The sequence below is a fragment of the Onychostruthus taczanowskii genome, unplaced genomic scaffold (genome assembly GCF_017590055.1).
Source record: "Onychostruthus taczanowskii isolate IOZ18803 unplaced genomic scaffold, ASM1759005v1 scaffold49, whole genome shotgun sequence".
Taxonomy (NCBI): Eukaryota; Metazoa; Chordata; class Aves; order Passeriformes; family Passeridae; genus Onychostruthus; species Onychostruthus taczanowskii.
In genome coordinates this window covers 3,064,699-3,082,798 of record NW_024502458.1, presented here as the reverse complement: position 1 = coordinate 3,082,798, position 18,100 = coordinate 3,064,699, and the positions used below count along the sequence as shown (strand labels likewise).

Genomic DNA, 18,100 nt, shown 5'->3' with positions numbered 1-18,100 from the left:
TTATACTACACACAGATGGGAGCAGCAGTTTTGCTGCTCAGCCTGACAACCAGGCAACATGTCTGAGAAATAAAGTACATGGGAGAGAAGAAGCTGGCAAATCTAAAGAAAAGGCAGGGGAATAGTTGGAGAATCACAGGAACTAGAAAATATTCTGGTCAGTAAAAGCCACACAATTTAGCCTAAGTCAAGGTAAGGGAGGCCATATGACATTGCTGATTTCAACAACAAATTTCTCACTGAGTCCAGCAGGAAGAGGATCATCACTTTTACAAGGTTTACCATTCTGGAGATTTGTGCCCCAAAGACAGAAAGCTTTGTTCTTAGTTGATTTGTTAAATCTTCCTAAAATCTGGGAGCTGTGTGAATCAGGTAAAAATAATTTCTGTACCAACAGATGGACTAATCTCTTACTCTCCACACTTCTCTGTGTGTGCCTGAAGAATGGTAGGTGAGAAAACAAACTTATGACAGGATGTGAAAAAAATGAAGAGAAGGATAATGGGGAGAATTTGCTTTAATAAATGAGACCATTAAAGACATAATACAATTTTTCAAAGTGTAGCATAATCTGGTCCAGATCTTTAGAGAAAGATTTTCAAAGACATAACAGGATTCAATATTCAAAATCTCCAAATGGCAATGCTTTCACAACAGAAATCCAACTCTCATTTTAATAACTTGCATAAGTGCTTTCAAAAATTGTATCTTGAGATAATACAGTAAAAATTTCACTGATTTTCAGAACTCCGACTGTATATCTTAAGCACAGCTTTTAGAAACCTTTGGTTTTTTCTTCTGCAATCAATTTAGCAGGAAAACCAATAACTGCATATAATATCATACCTGAAATCTTCCCCCGTCTCACTGTCAGAAGTGCAGCTGCATCACAAATAGAAAGCAAAGACTGTTTACTTAAGTGAGCACAAGCAATCTGCCCCAGAAAGTAAAACTATTAAATTCCACTTAGTGCACAGGCTGCAAACATTACTTATCACAGGGCTGCAGTGCAGCATCTGTTCCTTCTACACAAACTGACTTGATTTCATCAGGTGAAAAGATCTGGTGACCCTTTTTTTACCTTATGAACATTAATTTGACTCAAATAAAATCACCTCTGTCCTGGAGGTGCTAGGAGATCTGAGAAGTCCTGCTGTGACAAGAATGCGGTTCCATTATAAAAAGTTCATTTTCTGGGAAAACAAAATTCTAATTTGTGATACAGGTTTTTTTTTTTTTTTTTTTCTTTCTCATGAGAGTAACTGCACCTTTACAGCATATAACAGGTTACTGTGAACCCCAAATGCCATCTTCAGTTGCCACATACTGTGTCCTGTGCCAGCCCTATCCTTGGGGTGATTGTGTAAATGTAGGCAGGTCCAAAGGACAGACAGGTTTTGGTTTTGCTATTTTTGAATGTACACAAAGATGTTCAGAGTTGTTTTGACAGGATGACTGGGCATACTTATTACTGATGCTAAATTCAGTTCCATTCAAAAGAGTGAAAAAAAAATCTGTGTGTTAAATGATGTAAACAAAATCAAGGAGGAACAAAGTCTTTGATGCTTTAAAGAGGACAGTCTCATTAACTTTGTGCCAACACAATATGCTTATAAATATCCAGGAGAGAAAACTATACCTGCAGATTAAAAAGTTGGTTTGAGACACTTCCATTAAATTTATGCATAATAAGCAATGACCATATCTAAATCAAATGACTGTACAATTTGAAAGCACCAGCCAGCCACCAGTACCTTTACCCCAAAGGTCTGTGTACGGAACAAAGCTTTTCCACAGTAAACTCACACTCCATTGGTCTTCAGTGACCATGTGAACTCAGTGGTCCAGTCTCCAAAAACACAGGAGCCTGTTGCATATCATTAACTAGAAACACATTATTTACAGTAACTAGTGAGAGGTTGAAATAGAAAAATACCTTTTCCAGCCCTTCCCTGCACAACACAAAGACCCTGAACCAATTGTAGTCAATTCCCTGATCTCTGTTTTGCTCTGTAGCAGCGAAACAATTATTCTCCATTTGGAGTTTTAGCTCAAATTTCTCAACCAACTTTTCCACACTTGTCCTATCCCTTCCTTCCCCCTTTTCCTGCATGCTCTTGGCAATTAAGGATGCTGAAATGCCAAAGTACCATACGTTTGATAATGAGGTCTAGATCTAATTTGTCAAGGTGTTTTAGATGTCTAATGATGCAAAGATGAGCCTACTGAGATTTTCAAGCCTTCAGATTTTGATTTCCCACTTAAATAAAATTAAGTAATTGCATGTTTATGAAAACTCCAGTAAACATGTATTTTCAAAAACCAATTTAACTTTGTATGCACAAAAACAACTTTAATTTTTTAAAATTAGATGAAACCAATCAACTCCACTCTAAGATGAAAACCTACTGTTAACAACCTTAAATTTCTATCTTCCTTTACATTATAAGGACTCAAGATTCACATGCAAGAATGTATGTCCTGTTTAAAACAAATTACATAATTATGTTTGAGCAACACATTTTTTTGAGAAACATTAGGTCAGTTTTCTGGTATTATTTACTCCAACAAGACTTGAATTGGGACTATTAAAAGTGAGATACTGCCCAGAAGAAATTAGTATGGCATATTCTGTAATTATTTACTCAATAACAGGTCAAATCATTACCATTTACCACCTGTACAGAAGGTAAATAATGATTCCTCTATTTTTGTTAAATCTCTAACCATATTAGAAAATATTTATACTGAGATGCCCTCAGGCTGCTTTGGATAAGAGGCATTAATCTGAGCTGAATCTTCTGGACACACACTGTAACACAACAAAAATATCACAAATGAGCCATGGCTCACTTCTGATTATCTCCCTCCTAGCCCGGGAATAAACTACATTACTTTTTAAGGGTTTGCAAGAATTTTTGTAAGAAAAAAGAAAAATGATACGCAGTTAGTCCTGTTTTATTCATAAAGCATGGAGGCAAAGAGTAGGGAAATAACTTGCTATCCATTAGATCAAGGGAAGGGCCAGGAACAGCATCCAGATTTCCTGAGCACTGAGTGACATGTCAGCAGGATACATCCTTCATCTGCATAGCTGTGATCTTGGAGGAAGGGAAGGGGCAGGAAATTTGGATGAACTCATTCAGGTCTATTCTGTAACATGAATGACTGAAGCCAAGCATTCCCAAAGAAAGAGCTCTAACAAGGAACTGAAGTGATTTTGGTGACACTTTTGATTGCCTGAGCTGGGGCTATGAGCCCTGATGATTACTTGATAAGACTACTCTCCTTGAACCTGGGATAAGGTTGCATGTTCCCAGTCAGGCATTAGTATTTTCTTATCAAATTAAGAGAGCTTTCATCTGATAGCTTTACAACACAGGTGTGCAGCCCACACTGGCTGCACCCATCTGAATAGACCAGTGCACATGGCAGCAGCTCTGAAAGATGAGACAGCACCTAATCTGTCCCAGTGCAGCCAGCACTTACAGTGCTCAGATTGTTTCAGCCACAACTCCCTTTCTACATATCTGACAGATAGCACAGCAAATATGATAACAACTGAATTGCACCTTGTGATACTTTGGCACATACAGAAGACATGAAAACGTTTTGACCTTTCCACTGTTGTGAAGAACATACTTCTAAACAAGTGCTATTTAAAAACACAGCACAGTTTCTGATCAGAAATATCATCTCATCTGTTTTACTTTAGCATCAGACATTCAAATTACACTTCTTAATCATGTTATGCCATCTGTAAAAAATTACAGCCTTGCTGAAATGAAATTAGTTCACCTAATAAGGCTGCAGGGATTCTGTATGGCTCCTCACTACAGCCTGATTTTCTGCTTATGGAAGTATATCCTCGTGGATAGATCACCACATTCTGGAACTTTGGCTGCTGTGCTTGTTTCTCTCACTAGCTGAAAGGGTCATCTTCTTATGTTTCATTTTCCCAACCTGTAAAGTAGACAACCTTCCTTCCTCATACTGTTGCTATTAAAGCACGTGCAATTCTCAGTAGTGTGACTGGCTTACACATGAAGGCTGGATATAAATCATATCTCTTGACAAACACTCAAGGAATTTAGAGAACTCTTCCACAAAATCGCTGCAGAATTCACTGCACAACAATGACCCTCTGTCCATCAGAGTGTGTGGATTTGATTTATAGGTAGCCTGGTTTTCCTTCATTCCCAATCAATTGGAAATAAAATTAATTGTTTCACTAGGTACTTCTGCAATTTGTTGAGCTTTACCTACAAATAATCACAGCCCCAAAGACAAAGTACAGACTGTAGGGGTAGAAAGTCTTGCACTGTGAAATAAACAGGCCAAAAATGTTCATACACATTGATCAAACTGTGTATTAGAGATGGCAGGAATTTACTGGAAACCATATACAGGAGCTGCAATATATTTTACCATCTGTCACCTCACCTGAAGGTCAAGAGAAAAAGTCCCAACAGAAGCTGTTGGAGTTCAGAACAATTTTTCCCCTCCCTTCAAGGCCAATACCCAAGTTAGACATGAGTGGAATCTCTAAGTGGCTATCAGAGGCCAGGTGCTGTGTGCCCTTGGGGAAGGAGGGAAGGACATGGCTGACTCACTCCTGTCAGAGCAGGCAGGATGCACTGGGGATGACTCTGAGGTCATTGCCACTTGAAAAACACTCTTCAAATTCTCAGGCATTAGCCTGGTGCTGGGATGGAGCACACATCTGAGCCAGACACTGCTCCCAGTGAGCCAGAACCTCTTCAGAACTCCATGCAAAGACACCAGCTCAGGCCTGAAAGTGCAAGAACCATTCTGTAGCTGCACAACACCTCAAGCTCATTAATTCTAATTCCAAATTAGTTACAGTTTCACTCAGGTTATGCTCCTGGAGTGCAGCATGCCCAAGAATAGCTGTGCTTTCCTATTAATGGAATAGGCAGCTTGTTTCACCCTGGCTGGGGATTCTTTCTGATCTTATGGTAAGGTTTTTATCTTGACTGGGTATCTAGAAAATCCCCAACTCCACAAGCTCTGGAGAGATCTTAGGCTTTTTCTGCATTACCACTCTAGTCAAGCTGAATTTTTAAATTAAATTAGAATCTTACATTAAATGCCCCTACCTGGTCCAGGATATGTTCCCAGAGATCTTCTGCATCTCACCAAGTATGGCCAGCAAGAGAGATGACTTACCACAGCCCACCTGTCCTACAATCATTGTTAGCTGTCCTGTGAGGATGGAAGATACATAAGGTTATGACTCACCAAATAACTATGGAAAAATGTCTTATTCTGTTTATCTGATGTTATTTTATACCTTGAGGGATTCGGATATCAATATTGGACAATGCTGGAGGACCTTCAGGTGTCCAAGTGAAAAATCCATTTGTGATCTATAAAAATACGGAGAAATAAGATAAACAGAAGCCCAGATTTAGAGCTCACTTCCCACCCCCGCACCATCAGAGACACTTCTTTTTTCATTACATTGAGCACAGGAACAGAGTTAGCCTTTGCCCAACACAGGAAATGGATCTTTAAGTGACTGACTTTGTAAAGGACTGTACTTTGATGGGTAGAAACCTCTGAACTCAAACAAGCACTATTAGACTATTAGAAAATTATTCAGAATTCAGAAGGGCAAAAAAATTGCCATTTACAGTTTCTCTTGCTCTGTTGTCTGTAAGGTGGGTACATGTAATAAGTGAAATGATTAAAACACAATTAAATTACATCCATGCCCAGTTTGCTCTCTGCAGAGCCCTGAATGTCACTTGAGACACAGCACAGCTTACACAGCAATTACACCACCCAAATTCCAAGCAGACCTGCAGAACCTTCCATGAAATCAGATGTTGCTGCCCATTACAGCATTTTCCTTTGTATTTCTGACATGATTCTCAGACAATCTAGGTTTTGCTAGATACAGAAATAATTTCATTGAAAAAGACTAAAACCAGGAAACAAAGCCTGTTCAGACTTTCCATGGAGATTTCCATGGATACTACAAGAAACAAGGAAAGGGAGACAATTTTAAAAGGCCTACATTTATACAGGATCCTCTTCTCTCACTTCTTCAGAGCCACTAAAGCCTCCCAAGCCTTTCAGCTATGCAAGGTACAACAATTTTTCATCTAAGAAGCATGGAAGGGGACACCTTTATCACACCCTTGAGAAAAGTTGATACTACTACCTTGAGCAAAAGCAAGTGTGGTGTTCCTCCCTCTGGATTACCAAAGGCAGCCAGAGGATCCTCTCTCAGCTAATTTCTCTTCCTGGACGATGAGCTGCAGACAGACAGTACCTGCACAAATTCCCTGACCTAGGGCTGCTGGTGACAGTAGTGTCAATAGATGGAGCCAAAAATAATATCCCTGGGCTTGGCTTTCCATTAATACCTTACAGAGGTTACTGCACTGGCCTCTCCTTTGTGACACTGTCGTCACTCCAGGCAGTCTTTTGACCCAACATTGCCCCCAAAACCCTCTTTTAAATATTCCTCTTATTTTCCTGGAAGTCTGTTCAAGAAGGATCCTGCACCAATTCAGCATGTGTAAAAAAACCCTGGAAGCATTACCAATTGTCCTACTTAATCCCATGAAACTGAATTATTCATCCTCTTTTGCTGGAAATGCAAATGTATTAGCAGGCTTCCTAAATAAACAGCTTCATCACTATAACAACCATCAGGATTTTTATTACTTCTGGCCATCTCCACAACAAATCAAGAGCATCAGTCTTCCAAGTGGGTAATTGTAATTTTTTTTCTTCAGACAAGGTAGGCCTTTGGGAGTTTTTAATTTCATCTGGGGAAAGGCTACTAGGAATTCCAAAATAGGGAGGAACAAGACCCATGATGACATTATTTTGGGAATATCTAGAACAAATTCTTTTTGAATTTCTTCATCCTATTATTCTATACAGACCCTGGAACTGGAAGAAAGAGTCTGGAATAAAAGGTTGGGTCAGATGATCTTTTGAGGTTTCTTCCAACCTTGGCTGTTCTGAGTTAAAAATTCTAGACCTGAGAACAGAGCTAATGACCTAAACACTTGAAATAGTAAATGGATGGGTGAAGTCTAGAGGAATAATTGCAAGTAATCACAAGCTAGGTACTAGTAGTTAATTCTTAAAAAGGAAGACAGATACAAGAAAAGTGGAGGTTAATCTCTGACTAGTGCACAAGTGCCTGACAGTTCACACCAAACGCTGGGTTTTAAACTTGAAACTGCCATCAGAGTACAAAAATTACTATTAATGAGCTAATATAAGTGTTATTAGAGTGACCTTCATATCACCTTTACACAAAAATCATCTGCTTCTGTGATGTTAATGGGTCTTCTCATGTGAGAGCTGTAATTGTTCCAGTCCTCCCTGGCAGGCCTCTTGCGGTTCACAACCTTGAGTGGCTGTGCAAAATCAGAGAGACAGAAATAAGCACTAATGGGTGGCAGCATCAGCAAAATGTCCCAAACTCTAGCAACCACAGTGTGAATGACACAGTTCAGGGTATTAAAAGAGAGGTTTTGCAATTGCAAGAAATAATCAGTAGGAAATGGAGAAGTGAAAAATTTATTCTGGGTACAAACGACTGCAGCCACTTCACCAGCTTTACTCACCACTGCTTGGTACTTGCTCTGATTATCTGCACTTCTCAGCTCTGAAGATTTATCATGCTCTTCTCCAATTTCTTCACTTGACAGGAATTCACTCAATTTCTGCACACTGAAAGGGAAAAAAACCACAATGACACCCCAACCTTGGAAGCAAAACCTTTGTTCAGTGCAGTGTTTATTACAGAGCATCCCTTCTTGTACTTCAGCCGCTGTCTGCTGCACAGTTTGTTTGCTCTTGTTTGGTTACAGGTGTATGAAAACATGCAATGGGAAGTTACTCAAGGAAGCTTTCAAAACCTGTCCAATTGCCCATTAACAGTGATATTTTAACAGCTTGTGCAGATGTTCCTCAAGTGGTGTCTCTCCTGACACGACCAGAGAGATCTCACACAAAGGTTTTTTCAGGCATTTGGTGGGACACAGAAGGGCTACAACAGGGGCTTGTTTTGAAGCCACCCACCCAAGTAGAATTGTTGTCATTTATGCTGATCAGGCTTGGCCCAGTTGTACTGAACAGTCTTATAAAAGCTGCACACTGTGAGCCAAATTCAACCAGCTATGGTGAAATATGATGTGCATAAGGTAACTAGATAAAGGAATATACCATAACAGAATAGTATTCAACAGATGAGATATAAAAGGAATCCTGACAACCAGCAACAAAGATGAAGACATAAAATTTTCACTAGATGCTTCAAGATTTAATTAGCTAAGAGATAATGTGCCTTTATTAAGACATTTAACAGATCAGGGCATCAATTTTATCTCTGTACCTGACTTTATAAAATGTATGTCTAATCTACTCACAGGAACAGCAAATGAAATTTGTGAAAGAATTGGATTGAATCATGAACTCAACATCAAAGGAGCTCAATTAGCTGGAAATAAGTCTTCAAAATTATAAAGTGCCAGAAGGCCTAAAAATAAATTTATGGACAAGAGCAGAAAAAAATTGATGTCAATGTTTAGCCTTAGGCTTACTGGGGAGATAGAGGAAAAACAATGCCACTGAAGCATTGTGATACGTGGTAATATGTTAAGATGCCAATCTTATAAAATAAGAATTCACCTGCCAAGTTTTATTTTGCATTTCACTACCAAGGATTTCTTCTTTAGACAGAGACTTAGTTTCTTCTAAGAACCTTGTGAGATTCCCCCACTGATGCCAAAACATTGTTGGATCCAGGCATTGCAGCACTGCCTGAGGCAGACTCCCTGCACAGCTAACACTTGGCCTGCAAGCAGAGATCAAAGTCCCCCTGGGACTCCCTAGGAGAGAACTGGTTCTAGAGTTTTTCTGTCAACCTGCCTGATTGCCAATGGCAGCTGGGGACTGACATCAGTGGATCTCTTAGAGGATTCAGTGGAGAGAATTTAGCTAGAGCAGGTACTACAATCTAAACAACAAAAAGGGGGAGAATAACTATTTGGGAAGTGACAAGAAGAATAATAATTCATTCAGGATCAATTTTTGGTCCCTTAATGGGAAGGTCTTTTTGCTCAAAGGAAGTGATTAGAAGCTCCATTGCTAGAGATACACAAAGCACTGGGAAACAGGGCTGTGGGAAGGTCTTTTTGCTCAAAGGAAGTGATTAGAAGCTCCATTGCTAGAGATATTAATATCTATTTACACAAAGCACTGGGAAACAGGGCTAGGAATCTTACCCTTTTTGTTCAGTGAGCCAAACATTTAAAATAGTGACTTCTTTTTAAAAGAAAATTTCAAATGTCTTTCAATGGACTAAATGATGGTTTAGATGCTGCCTATATGGATTTGATACGCAGCTGCACCTATATTATCTGCATGAAAATTACACTGATACTTGAGAAATTGCTGTGAAGATAGAAGGAACAGACAGAGAAGCTCCCCCATGTAACTGCTCCAGGGTCTAGAGGGGTAGGAAGAGAAGACAGCAAACATTCTCAGACCATGCATATCCAAACAAGAGTATCTTGTTTGAGACAAGAGTCTCTATTAAGCCATCCAACAATTTGATTTTATTCTCTAGTTGTGTATCCAGGTGTTCGTACTCTCTGCAAACTCCTGCCCAATGCTCTGCATAATTCTGGAATTACTCCTCCTGAGGCAATTATTGAAGAAACACAGTAGAGCTGTGAGAAAATCTTGTGTTAGAGGCAATAGCTCTTACTTAGGATGCCAGACTGTCCTGAACTCTTAAAGAATAGAAAAAGGACGTCCTTTGCAGAGCGCTTGCTGACAGCACAATTTAAGTATTCTAATGTCTCCAGAGGGGAACTTATTTTTAAGCCACAGAAAGGACATATTGATTAAAACATGGTTATTTGCACAGCTGACTGGAAAGATGGTTTGATATTAAACCCAGCAGGAGACATAATACCACTCTTGCTGCTTAACCTTTGCTGACTGAAAACAGTACACTGCACTTTTTGTCCCTGAAGACTCACATGGAAGAAATGCATCCATTGACTCCTCAGTTTTAGTTTTCAGTGGCAGAAATACTCTACACATTAAAAAAGAACTCCAAAGCACCACCACTGTACAAAGAGGTATCAGATTTGTCACCTTCCTAAAGACTTTGAACAGTGTCTTTCTCAGAAGCAGACACCCAAGCCCATAACTTGGAACATTTTCAGGGGTCCTACATGGAACAGAAGATTTAAATCTGTCAGTCACACAGTGGTTCTGAGTGTGTCTGTCTATGGGGATGCTTTGCAATTGGGCAATGTGTAACAATTAAAGATACTGACAAGGTTATTGATCAATATTATTGTCCTTGATAGCATTAGGCATCAAAGACTGTAGCCAACACTAACAGAGCAAGGTTTGTGGAGTGCCTGGGAAGCAAAGCCAGTAACACTCTCTTACTGTCCTTTACATGCTGGTTTCACTGCTGGATCATCTTCTGCACCACTTAGTCCCTTTCTGTCACTCCAGGAGAAGCTGTCTTTGCACACATGCTAAAATCAGTTAGACTATCTCAGCCTAAAAGATCTGAAATATAATTTGCCAAGTTAGGTCACCTTTGCCTGAGCAGCTACTTATAAGCAGGAAGGTGTAACTGCAGGACACAGCTGCAGCAAGCAAACAATAGCTGTGCTCAATTGGTGCAAACTCAACTGTCTGCTTTTTAACATTTACTAAAGTATTTCAACAACCACATCTTTGTATGGCTTGAAAATATCTGGCACATGCTTCCAAAATATTCCTCTGAAGGGCGAGGCACTCTAGAGAGGGCAGCATCACCAGCACTATGGAGCAATGCACTCTGGAACACTACCTGGGTGATACAGACAGCCAGCAAGGATGAGGTCAGCTTTGTTACAGAGCTTGATTCTTGTCTGCACCACAAATGGCAACAGCCTGCCAACAAGAAGATATCTCCAGAATAACCATGAAGAACTCCCAGCTAGCAACAATTAATACTTGGCTGATACTAATAGCTCTCAAGTTGTTCCTGTGGCATTAGCAGGCACAATTAATTTGCAAATAAATCCTTAGACAAGCCAAAATAAATGCCTGCTGGTCAAAGTCAGTGTGGGCTCCCAGGCACTTTGCTGGCTGTAATCTTTGCATGACAATTTGCCATGGCACTAGGGACTACCATAGTGGCTGCAAAACATTTCCTGCCAGCTGCTGATGCTCTCAGATTTCACACTTCTTAGGAGAGAGGACACAGATGTGACTTTGCACTGTCAGGGAATTTTGAAACACTGAAGGCAATCTCAGCCTCATGCTGCAGTCTCCCATCTCCAAAGCAACACAAAGGCAATTAAGCAAGGGCTGGTAGCCAGTATCAGTCCCATAGCTCAAATTAGCTTGTCAGACAGCTTCATTGGAGGAGGTCAAAGTTGTCCTAATAAAGAAGGAAGCCCAAACTCTGTCTCCCCTATCAGTCAGGTAGAGTTACACTGCATATGAAAAAGCATTAGGAGGTTTTTACACTAACCTGTTGATACTCAAAATCTCCAGCGACACAGCAATTCTACTCGTTGTTATTTGGTCAGCTTCTGAACACTCAAACTAACATGTTCATCAGAAAGTAAAAATTCATCAAGGCTGGATTAGACATCTAGTCATTACTGTGACTCTTAGAAGTGATTTTTAAGGTTTTTTGTTTGCTTGTTTCAGTCTAACTCTACCTCAACAGGCAAAAACAAGAGATACATGCTGTAACACATGTCCTTCTGTGATTACCTTCTACATGCTTGGAGGGGAAAACAAGTTGGGAAGCAGTTTACAGGAACAGATAAATAATCACCATGCAATTTCTAAACTTGAAATTGTAAAATGAGCAATGGACACATTCTCAGAAACAGGGTAGGTGGTAGATATTAATTTTACAGTTCTCACCTCACTAATGCTTTGACAGTGGATCTAACCACACTTGAGAGCAGGAACAACGGAGACACAAGGATATGAAACAGGGAGAGGGAGGCAAATGCCACTGATGGGGAGAAGTCAGCCTTTCTTGTCAGATGAGCATGGACAACAAATGTCTACAAAGAGACAAACATCACTGTCAGTGCTTTGCCATGAAGAAGGAAACAGACTTCATATTTCACAAGCATTTCATTTACAGAATCTGAATTCATACTCTCTTAACAGTTTGGGGGAGTGCTGCACACTCTGGCTGCTTCTAGTCCCAGAAGGCAAGTGAGCATTTTCCATTCCCTCCCAGAGGAAGTGCAAATGTGCAGCAGGTTTGCATCCTGTTCTCCTCCTTCCCCAATTCCACATCACTTACACTTGAAAATGCAGTCATAATTAACACTATTTACAAAGTCCATACTTACTATAAGCACAGCTGCAATTGGTATTGCTGCATTCATAAAGACTGTGAAGGAAAACACATAGGAACATTTAGAAACAATTTTCATTCAGACATGCTAAAGGCTAAAATGCTACTAGCACTGCTTTGCAATGGTGTTTTCTATGCTCTTATCCTGTATGTCTGTTGCCTCTATCACAACCTGAGGATATTATTTAATCACCACCTTTTCATTTTGACCTTCAATCAACTTCATTTCATATAAGTAAACTACACAGAGAAAGAATATAGACTCTAGACTAAAATAGATCTCAGGTATCAGTACAGATGTAACAGAAAAAGGCTGGACACTTCTTTTGTGTTTAAAATGTGCCTGTCCTTTTCTTCTTTCAGATATAGCCATGTTCAAACAGTAAAAGCTCTCACCAATTACTTAATCTGAAATGAAGTGTCATTGACTCCTCTGGTTGACTGGTTGGTCATTCTTTTCTTGGCATAAACCCCTGAAGGACTCTATACAGCGTCAGATATTTCTCTTACCTACGTTTAGATGAGCTTTAATGAATCCTCTAACATATTCCTAAATTCTGTACTCATGCTTATATAAAATAGTTGAGTTATTGCACATATCTCTAATCCATTGTCAGAGAGGAGAATTTAAAAATATAAGTATGTTAGAGTATGTAATCACAAAGTAAAAACTTCAGCTTTGAAAGACTAGCATGTATTAAAGTCTAGAAATGCATAGTTTACATGATTACTCCAGAAAAAAAAAAAAAAACCAAAAAAAACCCCAACGTATTTTTCTGATTAAAATGTTCTTTCTGTGTTGGAACACAAAGCAGCCTCTCATGTCTCTTTAATGGTTCTACTTCCTGACCAGTTTTCACACTTTGTATCAACTCAAGGTAGTTACAAGCACAGAAGTTGTAAAGAAGGGAAGCTTGCTGCCTGCATCTCTGTCCTCCTGAATGCCATTAAATCCTTGCCTTTGCAATGTTCCTTTGAGACTGCTGCAGTACAGTTTGCTTTTAGGGATGATTGTGGTGAGAGAATCTAGCAAAGCTGATCAGCTTCTCAGAGATGGATCCTGCTCTACTCCTGTCCCCAGTACAAGATCATAGGAAGCCGGATGGAATAAATATCCTGTAGGGCTGGCAAAGCTTGCTGCAGTTCAGACATCTAAACTACTTGGTGGCTCCCAAGAAGCTGAACTGAATTTTGCTATTATATAAGATCACCAGTACATACAAGGACTTCAAACTTCTTTCAACCAAACAAATATGAACCATTGGAATTTGGGGGTTGTGTTACTTTTTTTAAACCTTTTTTTTTTCCAACTATGTGAGCATCCAGAAAAATAAAATATTTTCTAAAATAGCTCTTTTGCAGCTAAGACTTTATGTTTAATTAGTTTTAGTCAAAAGGACTTTGTTACTGGAAAAAAGTGGATTGAAAACCAAGAAAAATGTTCAGTTGGTCTGGATATTTTAGTAACAGTAACCTCTTTTATTTTCCTGTGAGAAAGCTTGGAGTTATTTTGCTTCTGACAGATTAGGCAAAAAATCATAGAGGTAGGAAAACGACTCCTTTTTTTCTCTGTCTTTCCTGAATTTCAATGTACATTAAATCCTGTAAAGATGTCACCCAACTTTGATTCTGGTGGGGGCCTTTCATTAAAATACAGGAAGAAGTAATTTCTGTAGTAGCTCTTTTAGTACACACAAACAATTCCATATACATATAGCCTGGATCCTGGCACAGGGGTGAGACACACCAGATCCAATTTCCATGTGGTCTTGAAATGGAATTTTCTTGTAGTCTAGCCAACACTGCCCTGAAACTCGTAGGTATATTTTTTGTAATTCTATTCCTTATGAATAAAATAGCTCCAACCACATTCTTTATTTCCGTTAATAGCTATGTGCACTTAGTGTTCCAGAGTCTATTCAACACTCTGTTAAAAGAACTATATATAAAAATCTCTTTTCTGCTTAGTGCTCTAGCCTTAGTGTTCTGTCTGCCTTTCTCTAGATCACAAATACAAAAAATTGTGGTCCTCAAATGCCTTTTAATTTTTTTCCCAAAGAAATTAAATAATGTGTTCACTACAATATTAGCCAATGTGTTTTGGGCTGATTATGCCTCTCATTCTAATTATACTTAAGGTAAAAGAGCAAATTTCCCTGTATTTTTATTCCCTTTTTAGTCTGCAAAAGCGCTAGTTTGCAAAGACAAGTGCAATTTCTGCTGAAGTCTGAAGGTGTAAGGAACTCCTAGGCTGAAACTGTAAGAACCTTTATAAGCCAAAATTATAATCATCATCAACATAAAACTGCACTGCTTTACCCAACTGAGAAGTTATTTCTTGTGTCTTGCCCATACCTAAATATCACATTTAATACAAAATAAAAATACAACTGCAAACTTGGAATGTTTCAAGAATCATCAGTAAATATTTAAAGTTTTTCTAATAATACAGATCCTTATATCATTGCTTCACAGAACAATCAGTACCCCTGGGATGAATACACCTTTTACTAGCTGTTGCAAATGACTCTGTGAGGATTTAAAACCCAGTAAGCCTTCACAGCCCTACAGCTGAACCCTTGGCCCTGACTATAAATAGATTTTAATGCCACATGAAACTCTGCAGGCAAAGGGAACCCATCTATGTTGATCTGGGAGTAAGACAGAGTTTCTGGTCTCACAGCCTGCAGCTAAATTCTGTTTTATGTCAAAGCAGAAACTCCTCTCCAAGCACATAGTGCTTAGGATTGCCAGAGAGAAATTCTGATCTCAGAAGACAAGGAATATCTCAATTTAATGTCAGTTAAATTCAGTGGGATCATGATCTTTCTCTTAGAGTACATTACCTATGTGATCATAAGAACTAGGCCTCCTTATTATCCCAGGAGATATTTGCACAGGTACCTAGTATGTTCAAAAACTTCTTGGTAAAATTTTCCATTTCATTGATATCTCACAGATTTTGTATTCTTCAGTGTGACTTTACTAATTGTTTCTAAAATATTACCACAGAAATTATATAGGTATTGTATATAATCTCCTCAAACACAGAGTTCAATTTGCTGTTGGTCTTTTAAAGCAACAAAGTTTTAAAGCAGCTTGAAAAATAACAGGAGAGGAAAGAATCTGGATAAAGAATGATGAAATTGCCAGAATGCTCATATTTTTCTTTCCAGGATATAGAAATGGTTTTAAGAATCACTTATTTTAACAAGAAATCCAAGTTTTGAGTAAGAACATGTGAATATTGTCTCCTGGAGCTTCAGTGCAAAGACAATGGCGGTCACATATTATTTGTACGCTCTGAATTGCGCAAAATGCAGAAAAAAACCCTCATCAAATAAATTTCAACATCAGCTTCCTCTTGATGCTGTGTTTTAGAAGAGAATACTGCTGGCTAAATACAGTCTGTGAAACATTAGTCCCTTCAAAGCTTTCGTCCAGAAAAAGTAAATTCTTTGCAGCACTCATTTTTTCTTTTAGGCATATTTCCCATACAAGCAAAGTTCTACTGAATTAAATGCGGGTTCTGACTAGATGGAAAGTGAGAAGTACAGATCAGAGCCTAAAGCAACTGAAATAATCTCGACAGAGAAATGGTAAAGTCATTAGTAGCTTATAATTCAGTAGCACTTAGCTGAGCAGTGGATTACTGTGAAGGAACAGACTTACTGGATATGGAGGTGTAAAGGGCAAAAGACTTGAGGCTAGTCATTTCTTTTTGTCTGGTTTCCTCCACGCTGCTGTGAAATATGTGCTCCCAAGCATAGAGTTTCAGGAGCTTAATGCCCCGCAGCATCTCATTTGTCTTCTTCAGTCTCTCATTGGAGTACTCCTGCAACATTTACACACACCTTTACCTGAAGAGTACAATAAAAACACTGCTTCCCTAAGCATAAGGATGACACAAAAATTGCAAGCAGCCCCCTTGCACAGTGCAGACATTTCCATCACAAACAGCACTGCTCCCATCTGCAGGAATTTCTAGGTGACACTGACTGTATGATTGGATGCTGCAAGAATGAATGCTGTCCACGTTTCTGGAAGGGTGGATACTGTTGATGGGAAGGAATTCCTCTACACACAGGAAGATGCACAAATAACTCTCATCACTACCCATGATCTGTGGTGGAAGAGATTTCAGCAAGCTCTGGCTCCATTACAAGTTCCTGTGGCTTCCTTGGCAGTGCAACAGTTGCTGAAAGGGGGAATAAGGTTCAGAGCAGCTGGGCATGGGAATGCCAATGAAGCAAGGTAACATTTTCAGCAGTGATGCAGGTGATTCAAATTATGGACAAGCCAAATGAGGGATCAAGGAACAGCTTGTGACTTAGCAGACCTCTAAGCTCCCCAGCTGAGCCACATACTGTGGGAGTTAGGACTGTGTGGAGCTTGTTTAAATAATCTGTTTGATAGATTTCCACATCTGGGGTCTGAGTTTGGACACAGCATTCCTACTTCCTTTCCCCTTGGACAGCTTGCCCTGCACAACTCATTTATTTGTGCACTGCCCAGAGCTACTTCAGTCAATGACTACTGATCATTTGTGTTTTTAAGTTAGACTGTTTTAAAGGTTTTTTTGCTCTTAGGAGAACCATACTTGCTGAAAAAATATAAACCCAAAAAAGTATGTATTTACTGCTTACACTTACAATCTCACACTCTTGAACGTGGTATTCTTGAACACTATGAAATGTTTGAGAAGCAATTCTGGGTCAACATCCATGGTTATCTTTGTCATTACAAGTACAGACCAGTGCATAATTGCCAGACACAATATTTAGATCACAAATTAGTTTGAAGACACTCACCAATGTGCTTCGCTGGGCCTGTGAGAGTTTTGTTGCTACAAAGTACTGAACAGGTGCAAGGACTATGATTACTGCTGCTCCAATTAAGGCACTGATTCCAAGAAGGTAGTAGAGCAGAAGAATTCCTACAATTATCTGTTGGGATAAAAGAAGGTGAGGGAAAGATCTTGGCTTCACTTGGAGTACGCACCACAAAGACGGATTTCAGGGTAAGGAACAATGTTCAACCAACAGCAGCTGCAGTCAGAGCCACCCCAAATGTCACAAGTTCAGCACTGCTGGCACAGCCAGTGTCATCAGTCAGGGCTTCTCTCAGGGACACAGACACCCACCCAGTGCTCCTCTCCCCAGCCTGGGCATTCTCTGTATTTCTGTTTCTGTATTTCTCCCCATTGCGCACAGTAAAAGAAAGTTTTACAGGTTTGTGTATCTTCCATAATTTAACTCTCAAAACTATTTAAAATAACATTATTTAAAAATAAATAGATTTTAGAAAAACGCCTTGAAATAAATTTTAATTTAAAAATACTTCCAAATAACACACTATACCACTGAGAACACTCACCTCTGATAATCTCTGACATAAACTAAGGATCTACAGTGCCCAGACAGACAATTACTTTTGAAAAAGAGTTAGAGAAACAGTGTAAAAAAACCCCAGCTTTGTCTTTGGATAAATAAGAATCTAGAAGGAAGCCACAGTCTGGATGGAGAGGGTTTACTGTAAGCAGCTCAATAAACACAAACAATATATACAAGCTACCAAAGTTAATTATCACCACTCCTGAACAATCTGCAACATTGAAACTCTAAGTATTTAAAAGTGTAAACTGATAAATCAATCAGAAGACACAGGGATAGAAAGTCAATTTCATACATCATTTCCCTTAATTAA

General features: G+C 39.2%; 1 protein-coding gene across 2 annotated transcripts in view; it reads right to left on the bottom strand.

Annotated features, from left to right (window-relative positions):
* ABCC8 (ATP binding cassette subfamily C member 8) overlaps positions 1-18,100 on the bottom strand; it is a 74,366-nt gene that overhangs the window by 31,317 nt on the left and 24,949 nt on the right. For both annotated transcript variants that reach the window (XM_041414966.1, XM_041414968.1), the window contains exons 9-17: positions 17,206-17,340; positions 16,067-16,229; positions 12,390-12,430; positions 11,947-12,092; positions 7,617-7,722; positions 7,296-7,406; positions 5,315-5,390; positions 5,121-5,226; positions 847-882 (exon numbers count right to left, since the gene is read on the bottom strand). In XM_041414966.1, the coding sequence (XP_041270900.1) occupies positions 847-882; positions 5,121-5,226; positions 5,315-5,390; positions 7,296-7,406; positions 7,617-7,722; positions 11,947-12,092; positions 12,390-12,430; positions 16,067-16,229; positions 17,206-17,340 (920 nt within the window). The remainder of the gene's footprint in view (positions 1-846; positions 883-5,120; positions 5,227-5,314; positions 5,391-7,295; positions 7,407-7,616; positions 7,723-11,946; positions 12,093-12,389; positions 12,431-16,066; positions 16,230-17,205; positions 17,341-18,100) is intronic.